Here is an 11309-nt window from a genome sequence, read left to right on the forward strand (position 1 = left end):
TCTGCCTTTTGGAGAATATGATCGATCGTCTATTGACTGATAGTCACGGTGCGTCTGTGAATGGAGGTACGTCTTTGCGACAGTGTCCACTAAGCATACCAAGCTTATTTCGACCCTCTGCCCAACATAGCTGGAGGTGCCAGTGGCAATAGTGATGATAGTGTCCGTAATGGACGTGGTATAGACAGCAGGGGTTGTAAAAATAGGGCTCTGAAGAACTACAAAGTCACCCGCGATATGGAACTGATTTGACCAGGCTACTTTATTGTATAGTAGCATAGGGTTTGTGATTATAGTAATAGTTTACTATTGTTGGTTTACATGTGACTGTATTCCAGTTCATTTGTTATGTCGGTGAAATGACAAAAAAAGTAAAGTAAAACTGCTCAAATATGTTCAACATTTAGTATTTACTGAAATGTGCATAATTCACGGTGGTTACCATCCAGTGACGTCATAATATGCAAATTAGATGAGTAAATTTACCCCCTTCATAAACTTCTGTTCATACTAAATGATTTTCACATTTACAGTAGGACTTTATCTCTGACCACTTGCAAGCCATGGCCTTTTGAAATTTTGATGTACAAATCCAATTTATTCTTTTTAAACCCTGGCGGCTAAAGGGTTAAGAAGAACAATAAGTGTGCTGCTTTCAGCAAGCACACTTAATAAACCACTACAAGACTGAGCCAACTCCGCCAGGCCAAGGAGGCCAACAGCAACGGAGACAGGACTCTGTTCAAAACACTTACACATTGAACACATTGACCAAAGAGATCAGAGCAGCTAAAAGGTGCTACTCTGAAAAGCTGAAAAACAGTTTTCAGCCAATGACTCTGCAGCACTGTGGAGAGGCCTTCAAGACATCACCAGCTACAAGAGACCATCCCCCACTACTGAGGCTAACAAAGGCCTTGCTGATGACATGAACGACTTCTACTGCCTACGACTTAATCGCTGCCGATAATGGACATATATCAATATTGGTCCTCCTGGACCTCAGTGCTGCCTTTGACACCATAGACCATGACATACTACTCCACAGACTTGAACATTTGATGGTAGGGCTGCACAATTAATCGAATTTTAATCAAATTCGATCAAATTCGTGTGATCAAGCGATTTATGAAATGCGTAATTACATCCGTTCAACATTTTTTTTTTCAAAGCCACTCTAGCGCTCCGTAACCACGGTCTGATCACGTGCCTACATGAGCCAGTCAAAGTTGAGCACCGCGCAGGTGAGCTTAGTTTCTAGATATAGACAGTGACAGTATACACCAGTGCAGAGGTGATCAGTTCTTTTTTTTCCAAAGGTTTGTGATAACCATCTTAGCAGAAGAGCCTTATGGCTTAATTCTCCACACTGACAAAAGCTGTAAAAGTGTGAAAAGCCATGAAAATAATGAAGATATATCAGTTGAACTGTGCTTACCTGCATCACAAATGGTACTGCACAGATGAAGCATCACCCAGAAACACACCCAGTGCTTGGACAGCCAACTGCACACACACGCCATGACCAGCAAAAAAGCTTGAATACCTACAGTGCACAAAGGATCGTTAAAAGAACACGCCAACCATTTTTAAAATTGGCTTATTTGCTGTCTACCCCACAGTTGTATAAAAGGATAGAGACCCTTCTCTTCTCATGCTTGCAATAACCCAGGCTGACACAGTTAGCCTAGCTTAGCATAATTAATCGGAAGTGGGATACACAAGTTAGCCACTTGCTGCCTTTTAGCTATAGGCTAACCTGTGTAACCCCACAGTCATGAGTCTGTGCAAACAGAGTTTGAGATGATTCTGAGAACATGTAACTGTTTACACAATTCATTTTAAAGGTGAATTCCAGGCTTTTTTTTTAAATGGATCTTTGTTTCTCGAGGTCGCCGAGTACTACGGTCACTACGAAATAATAAATAAATAAATAAAATTGGTGCTACTCAAATTGTTGCAGCCAACAGCTAGAGCAGCCAGGCACACTGCAAAAACTGACCATCTAACTAAGTGTTATTAATCTTATATCAAGATCAAAAACTGTAGTTTTTCTCGTAAAATCATTTGATTCATTATCATTCATTTGACTTATTTTAAAGGGGAAATCCAGTGTTAAATGGGTATTAGATCGGTTAAGTATGACCATAACCTAGAGTCATGGACGAGGGGTGACCCTATCCAAACCCAAAGCATTCCAAACTTAGCCAGTTTTTACAGATTCTTCCATAGTGCTAGCAATTTGAGTGTGTGAGGGCGTTCACACTGAAAATTCCAACGTCACGAAGTGCGCTGCAAGTACCTGGATGGTGCACTCATAATGGTCAAAAAGCTGAGTGTGGGGCGCTGGACACTTTTCACCCTCAACGGTAGCCATCTTGGCTACAAAGCCTTATTCAAACCTCATTCATCTTGCCAGCTGATATCAGCAGCGTTTTGGAAGCGGTGGTGGAGCAGGACCATACAGATGTAAGTTAAAATATGACATTAAATGAAAAAATTCTATACTGCTGTTTTACAAGTAGTACTATTATATTGCTGCCTGATATTCGCCATAACTATGTTTATTTAGTTGAATTAGCGATTTATACTAACTTGGTGCAGTGAACAAACTCACAAAAGCTAGCTAGGAAGTACGATCAAAATGGTCATATTTAAGATGAAGGTGTGTTGCATGTACTGTTGTCTCGATACTCGATACTGAAATGATACCACGGCAAAATCCTAAAATATCTGTAAAAGAAAGGACACACACCTCCTCCAAGTGTATTGAGTCATTTGTGTTGAATTTGGTGCACTTTCGTTTTTGTCAATTCTGGGTTCTAAACTTCTAAACTTCCTACATAATTATTATTTTTATAGTCAGTAAAATAGTAGTTTGTGTGTGATGAAGTCCTTTATTGTTTGTTATAGTTCATTTACATTTTGGCAATAAAGTACCATTAAATAGCCAAAGTAGGCTAGATCAAGGTCAGTGTTGAAATTACTGCATTCAAATCTCTGAACGCTATGCAGAAGGGCCTAGGCCATCTGATGTAGGCTCCCCTAGGCCTTCCCGTGTTTATGGGATTTCTTTGACAGTTGCAAAGGGGAAAAAGCGAAGATAGTCTTCTTTGCTCCCAGTGTACAAGTACAACGTTTCAACTACTCAGGTCTTTGTCAGATAGGCCTACACCAATACCAGTTTCAATATATCTGCGAACATTCCTACATTACGTCTATTTCTTTGATAATTACCATTATTTGCTACCACATAACAAAAGCAGCTAATATTATTAGGACTCAATACGCTTCGGTGGTATTATACGCTGTGGGCTTTAATTAGCGCATTTCAGGTAGCCTATCCTAGCCTAGGAATCTAGACGCACCCTAGCGGCAGCAACTAGCCAACCAGCCAACTAGCTCCCTGGCAGCAAATTACATTTGCTGCCAGGGCTAGTCTAGCAACTCTCCGTTGGCTTGTGAGCTCGAAAAATTAAACTTCTATCAGGCCAATCAAATCGTGTATAGAGTCGTTAGGCAGGCTTAACATAATGATTGATGGCAGAGTTGCAACGGTTTGGCTTGAATTCCCTGCTACTTGAAAACAAATAAGATAATGTTGCTGTTGGCGAACAGTGTGACACGAGTTAAGCTTTTATTATGTTGGCAAAAGTTTGAACTGGCCAACTAGCTCCACTGGTGGGAAACGCATGGGACTCATAGCGCTGTCCTATTGCGCGCAGAGGGAATTTGAAAGACAACCGATTATCCCGCCCCTCGGACTGAGCACTGCGAACGGTGAGTGCCCAGACCCTACATTTTAATGTGGGTCTGGCTCGTCAGGCTAAGCCTATCCTACATCTCGACAATACTTATTGAACAAATTGCAGTCTACATGCCATGACAAACATTACCAGTAGTACTGGCCGAATATTAAATAGATCGTTTGCAAGTTGTGGTAATATTATACTAGCGTGCACATACTGCGCTTTCATCACGTTAGCATATTACCATGATCACAGTCATTATGTCTCGTCAAAATTCACTGATGAAGGAAGGTTCGCTTTATCCCAGAAATCACACTCGTTTTACTTAGGCTATAAGCCTAGACTAAAACTGAAGAGATGAACTTGGCACTAATCATGTAGTGGTGTTTTCTATAGCCTATTCATTAACCTGTCGTTCTTTGAACTCTTTAAAAATGTTGGGATATGTCTACGAGGTGCTTAGCCAAGTTCTATACGTATCCTACTTGTTTTTGAATGACTTTGAAACCTATTTTACAAACGGGCCTCTGTGTACCTCTTGGCCTGCCTTCACTATCCGCGATGTATCCAAAATAGTTCCAGATTTCACCTTTTATTTTATCCACAAGCCAAGGACTGTCGGCAAAGAAGTTGTGTTGACGTTGGCTGCGCAGTGAGCACTCACTCACAGCTGCCTGCTTGACACGCCCACTTGCCTAGATGTGTGCAAGGAGCATGGAGAGTGGGAGCAGTCCACACAGACACAGAACGTTGTTATTTTTTGTGTGCATATGGAATGGGTTAACATGACCCCTGGAGGCAAACATACACAAAAAAGGGTCATCCTAGGCCCTACGGTTCTCAAGATATTCACAGAAAACTCTGTTGGTGTACGGTCACTAAATGTACACATAAATTAATTTATTGTATGGCCCCCCATGAACGGAATTCCACAAGACTTGGCGTGCATTCAGAGGGTGTCATAATGATCCTACACTTCCAATTTTGTGCAGTTTTGTCCATGTTAGGTCACAGATACCTGCGATTACAACACCTCATTTTTACTTTTTCGTTTTAAATAGGTGTCGCTATACATGAAATGAGTGGTTATGGAATTGGTTGACATGGCCCCTTAAGATCAACATACAAAAAAAAGGTGGTCCTCCTAAACCCTACGGTTCTCGAGATATTCACAGAAAACTGTGTCTGCCCTACCCTCCTTTCGGGGGGTGCAGAGATCAAAACGAAAAACGATGGTTCCATGCTATCCATATGGGGTTACATGCCCACCAAGTTTCGTCTACCCGGGTCTTTCAGTGTCCCGGGAATCATTGACAGAAATTTGGACATGCGAAAAAGAAATAAAAAAAAAAAAATAAAATAAAATAATAATTCTGACTAAACCGCTTCGCTGCGCGGCGGTCATAATCAAGGCGTACATCCCCAACCGCCCACTGCGGTCTTCTGATGAGCGTCTGTTATGTCGACCAGTCATAAACACTAGGACTAATTCAAGACTCTTTTCCTCAGTGGCGAGGAGAGAGGCACATATGGAGCAGAGCTGAAGACACACTGTCACAAGATGTGAGCAGCAACTCCTCTGCAGGATAAATGGTTTTCATTCAGTCATTCGAACATTATTGGGGTAAGTGTTGCTTTTTTCAGGCTATGTTTTCGATGGTAACCCATTGTCAGTCAGTAGTGAAAGTAATTAACTGTGTATAATTGTTTTGTCATTGACTAAGACCATGGTGAAGTTAGTTTCACTTTGCCAATGAGTTCAAATAATACACTAGTGCAAATGTGTGTAGGCTATACTCTGTTAGGTTTTAGTAACGCATTGTTTTGTGAAATAACTGTTCCATACGGTCTTGTGTGCAAGCAGATTCCTTCAAATGTGCCGGTGTTTAAAGTTGCGCTGCTCACAGATGTCATTCTCATTGGTTCAAAAAAAAAGCTAAAAGATGTATTGTGTGCACATCCCACCATCTGGCAGGTGCAGGACAAAAAAATCTTCGCCAGTGTTTTAAACGTCATGATAGGGCCCTTTAAGTCAATAGTTGAGACAGAATGAAACTCTGACAGGACCGCTGGTGGCTCCAAAATTGGGCAGCCCTGCTTTATTCTGAAAACTAGATTTTTTGATCTTGATATAAGATTAATATAAATGGGTTAGATTAAATTAGATAAACAGGTTTTTCAGTGCATTTCTCGAGATATTCACAGAAAACTGTGTCCGCCCTACCCTTCTTTCGGGGGGTCCAGTCCAGCGGTGGGGGGGGGGATGCTACAGATCAAAACGAAAAACAATGGTTCCATGCTATCCTTGTGGGGCTACATGCCCACCAAGTTTCGTGCGGAAAATTGGCCATGTGAGAAAAAAGAAAAAGAAAAAAAATCTGACTAAACCTATATGACCGCCGCTTCGCTGTGCAGCGGTCATAATAAAGAAATAGTAAGGAATACCACTAAGTTCAACAAGAGTCAACACAGGGAGTAGCCAATAGCTCTGCTGTGCTTCATACTGCTGTTCTTAAGATATATGATATTATTCTCCAATCTTCTCGCCAGGAGTTGTGTCTGGGTAGCTAGATTGCTAAAGTGCCTAGTGCCCAACGACCGTCCTGATTTTCACCTGAGCCTGTGGGGAATCCAACGGCTTGTGTCTGCGGCTCGAGATCTACCTCTCAACCGCCTGTGCTGGAACGCCAGATATCGCCAACGGCTTGTGTCAGCGGCTCGAGCTTCTACCTCTCAACCGCTTGTCCTGGATATCGCCAACGGGTTGTGTCTGTGGCTGCGACTCGAGCATCTACCTCTCAACCGCCTGTCCTAGAACGAACTACACACAGGAACGCCCAGAACAGAACTTTGTAGAAAGACGGATCTACTCAGTGGCAGAACGCTACTGTTGCAATTCCAGCTGGTCAGCTGGACAAATAATTCCATTTCGCATAGCACTACACTGATTTAATTTAGTATTACTCACATGTTGTCTATATAAGCTGTATATATTTTGTTTTATATAATTTGTTTATTTATTTTAATGGCCATATTTATAAGTTATTTTATTTATTCTTATTAATCTATTCATTATTTTCTTTATCTACCTGGATTAATTATATTTTAATATTACCTATATACATCTCTCTCTCTCTCTCTCTCTCTCTCTCTCTTCTCAATAAATTCTATATTTTCTTACACCTTGAAACCAGATATATTATCCAATTTATTTGTTTATTATTCAATTAAATTGAAAGACCCTGTACATTCCTCCCTCTCTGTAAAATCTACACAGGAAGGGTTACAGAAACTGAATAATAATAAAAAAATCTGACTAAACCTAATAATAAAGAAATAGTAAGGTGAGGACATTACGTAAGAATCAATCCCACAGCAATGGAAAAGTACAATGGGAACATGACATTAGATATCATATAGTCAGCAAAACATTAACACAATAATTACAATATTTACACAACTATTTACAGAATAAGCCTCAAGTCAAAGTCTTCATTCAACCCTTTTGGAGATAAAGTGTCCAGGATGTAGATCCAGAGTGCTTCTCTTTTAAATAACTGACAATTAACATCCCCTCCACGGAAGGGTTGTTTAACCAGTTCAATGCCGCAATATCTGAGAGTGGATATATTCTGAGAAGCTTGTGTGAAGTGCACCGCTACTGGGCTTTTGGTGTCATGGTTGCGAATATTTAATCTATGTTCTGAGATTCTTGTTTTCAGTGGTCTGGTCGTTTTCCCAACGTAGGCCAAGCCGCACGGGCACTTAAGCAAATAGATGACATTCTTAAGGCTTCTGCATACTCGCCATTCCCGACCTGTAGCACGACAATGTGTCCTTCTCAAAGTAAACGGTAACACTAAGGCAAGAAGCTACACTGAGATTCTGGAGGAAAAGATCAGGCAGTGTGCCAAGAGACCTGCCCCAATAGGCATCATTGGATCATTAAACCATACAATGATCCAAATGATACAGCCAAAACAAGTCAAGAAATGGTTAACAGAGAACAATGTCACATTTTAGAGTGGCCCAGCCAGAGTCCAGACCTCAATCCGTCAAAAAAGTGAATACAAGGCCAGAGTGATGGCAAATAATCGTTCCTGCCTCAAAACCCGGATTGCAGCTAAAAAGGTGCGGTCTACAATTATTGTGGAGACATGGAGCGGCTTGGTACATATTATAAGAACCATTTTGAGAGCTTGGATTGCAAATAAAGACGTTTCCAGTGATTATTTTAACCCTTAAACAGGCAAGAGTGAAAAAATAGTAGTGAAAAATATTTTATGTTACATTTTGTCTCATTTTCAACTAAGGAAAATATTTCCCATTTTTGAAATATTTTGGATATTTTGGATTTTATGAGTTGTATCTCCTGGGATACGTTGCCCTATTAAGGTATAAAAATATTCAAAATGGTGAACATTTTCATTTCTCATTTGATACTGATAAATTCTTGCTTTCTTTGATCATTTATGTCATAAATGCTTTTTTTAAAATGGATTTCATAATTTTTTTTTATCAAATTCTACTATATAGTATGGAGTTGACATCTCATCGGATGTCTGAATTTACTGGGTTTTTGCTGTTGACAGGTGCTTAAATTTTTCTTCTGCCGACTGTATAAAAATGCAGAAGTACACACAGTTATTAAATGAGATAACTTGCCAATTTGTCAGTATTTGTGTACATTCATCTGGCTTTTCTTTTTGATATACCAGAATGGCAGCAAAATAAAGCCTGTATACTCAAACAGTGTTATGCTATGTGTATAACAGGGGAAATTTGCAGGGAGCCATCCATACCAAGACCTTAACAGTCATAGCCCACTTAGGTTCTGGAAGTAACAATCTAATTCACACTCTCCTTTGAGATGTGGATTATAAGCCATAAAATCATGACTGTTCAAGGTAGACTTAAAACCTATTTTACACAGTCTATCGTTAAAACCAGCTATGGCATGATCAAGCGATTGTATATGCTCATATAAAACTTCACAGGTCTATGCGTGGCCATCCAGTGAAAACTGTTCTGCTTACCTTGAAAGTGGCTCAGTGTAAACCGTGGAATAAGTCATCTTGTCTTACATTCAAAAAGAAGTTTTGAATGTTTAACTATTGTTAGGTTGGCAAATATTGAAAAATGTATTATTCACAATAGCTGATGGGATTATTAGTTCCTTTGATTGGAAATTAAATGTATGTCTTCTGCCATTTTTGTTTTTCTGTTAGTTTTTGTTTTGCACAAAATTAAATGCTGCATGATTGATTCACACAATAGCTGGTCAGCTTAAGGCTAGGCCGTAAACACTTTATACAGATTTTTCCAGACATCAAATGGAGAAAGCAAAGGGGAACTTACATCCAGTGCCTGACCCCTTAGGGAGGTGGGTGGTGACTGTTGAGTTCTATAAGGGACTGCTCATTGGTTAAGCTGGTTGACCTGCTCACTTCAGTAAATATGGCCCAATGTCCCTCAATTTCATTTTTATGTCACCTAAATTCCTTAGATTTTTTAGGCATTCCTCCTCCTCCTCAGCAGAACTATTCAGTCTCAAGTTCTATCTCTTAATTCTACCTGATTATCCTCATCTTCATCACTAGTGCCTATGTCTGAAGAGTGTCCAGGTATCCCCTCTGTTATGCTCATTCTCTCGCTCTTCTATTCATTCTTTTGTTGCCATAAAATGAGCTAACTGTGATACCCTGAAGGGCAATATATGGTTATACTGTCATAATGTACATACCTGTACTTGATATCATCTGTTTTTGCAGTGTATATTAGCAAATCTTCCTGTTTGAAACTACATTTTCAATATTACACAGAATACCCATTGACCAAATGTTATACCCTAATCTGGCATTTTCATCAATATATTTAGACAATAGTCATAATCACTTATATGAGTTAATATGACTGATTTATTGAAAATAACTATGATTTATATGTAATTACTCACCACTTGGTTAATATGTGTGCTACCGATGGTGGCCCTTTTGATTTCTGACCAAGCTTACTAAATAATGACAAACAACCTGAACCAAGTAATGTGACTTAGAGACTGATAACAGATAGGACTTTTGATCAATCATAACTTGATTTGGAATATGTTTTTAGAAATGCCCCCCAAAGGATGTTTAAAAGTATGTATCTCCTAGTGCACGTTACTTCTTAAAGGGTATGAATAATTGTGAACACGCCATTTTTCATAAAAATGTTAAAAAAGATAAAAACATTCCATGTTTCTACCACATTGTCTTACAACCTATTGGCATGTGGCAGTGTCATTTTCAGTTAGAACAAACATATTGGTCAAGAGAAAATCAACATTAAATTAATATTTGCCAGGGGCATGAATAATTTTGTTCTTAACTGTACATAATTACTGTCTTGAATTTCCCCTGGGGATCAATAAAGTATCTATCTATCTATAATGTAAATCTTTTATCAGCATAACAATTTCATAAAATCAAAACATGGGTTTTTTAATAAAAGAAGCTTTGTATCATATAGGCAGGCCTTAAACACATCAAAGTTGGTTTGACACAAATTCGTCCCTCGTAGTCAGTGCTAAATAGATTTTTCGAATGTGTCGAATATCGAACGTCCAATATAAAACCAACTTGATTACGGTGAACGAGCGGGGTGTAACTTCCTGTTATTTACGGGAAGACACTCTTAAATGATTTCTACCTGACAACAGCGACCCATTGGTCAGATGTTTAATTATTGCGACGATTAAAAACGTTGGGGGCTGTGGTACCAGCCTAGAGTCTAGAGCAGGGGTGTCAAACATAAGGCCTGGGGGCCAGATCAGGCCTGCCAGCAGGTTTCATACGGCCCCCAAGATGTTTTGGCTAGTAAGGGAAAATTAGAAAGCAAAGATATTCACATCCAGCTGTTTTCAACAATTTGTAATAAGCAATTTATGTGATAAATTGATTAAACCCAGCACTACAAACCAGGATTCAATTAGGCACGTAGGCCTAACTCGAGCGTTCCGTTCGTGGTCTAATATTTCGAATGTAGCGAACTGGTGAAGCCAGTTCCATTTTTTTACAGTGGTAGCAAATTATAGCACGTTGATGCTTCGCGAATGGAACGCTTCGGTTGCCTGAAGTAGGCTAGGCTAACCTGAAGTAGACCGTGGTGCGTAGGCTACCAGCTCCGCACGCGTAAATATGTATCAAAACTTAGGACAACATAAATAAACACAGCATCGGACAAACACCGCAAGACAACTCACCAGACTTGAAGGCCGACAAAGCGAAGTGCAATGTAAAATGACCGTGTCCTTCGATCACGGTATGTCGCCTGCTTCAGCAGAAAGTGAAACCTTGTCAAAGTTGATGTCGACTTTTTGCGTATGTGTGGGGGGCGGAGCCATCCATTGTGCAAATAGACCCCCCCCCCCAAAAAAAAAAAAAACTAACTAGGCCTAAATCAATAAATATGCCTTTTTTGTCTGTGCACGTTTACTCTCTTTCAGCTGAGGAATTGTGATCCATATGCAGTCTTCTTTTAAGTCTGATACATATTTCATAGTAGTAGTAGTTATGAAGA

At 39.7% G+C, this 11309-nt stretch overlaps 1 protein-coding gene across 4 annotated transcripts in view; it reads right to left on the reverse strand.

Moving 5' to 3' along the window:
• The window catches only part of LOC143137406 (myelin-oligodendrocyte glycoprotein-like), a 35565-nt gene extending 24468 nt beyond the window's left edge, over window positions 1-11097 (reverse strand). For all 4 annotated transcript variants that reach the window (XM_076297615.1, XM_076297606.1, XM_076297598.1 and 1 more), the window contains exons 1-2: window positions 10993-11097; window positions 1439-1546 (exon numbers count right to left, since the gene is read on the reverse strand). In XM_076297615.1, coding sequence (XP_076153730.1) covers window positions 1439-1523 — 85 coding nt within the window. In that variant the 5' untranslated portion in view covers window positions 1524-1546; window positions 10993-11097. The remainder of the gene's footprint in view (window positions 1-1438; window positions 1547-10992) is intronic.
• Between the last annotated feature and the right edge of the window lie 212 nt (window positions 11098-11309).

The sequence above is a fragment of the Alosa pseudoharengus genome, unplaced genomic scaffold (assembly GCF_046254945.1).
Source record: "Alosa pseudoharengus isolate Yale_2024_CS ecotype anadromous, Long Island Sound unplaced genomic scaffold, YU_APseudo_1.1 YU_APseudo_1.1_scf_1, whole genome shotgun sequence".
Classification (NCBI taxonomy): Eukaryota; Metazoa; Chordata; class Actinopteri; order Clupeiformes; family Clupeidae; genus Alosa; species Alosa pseudoharengus.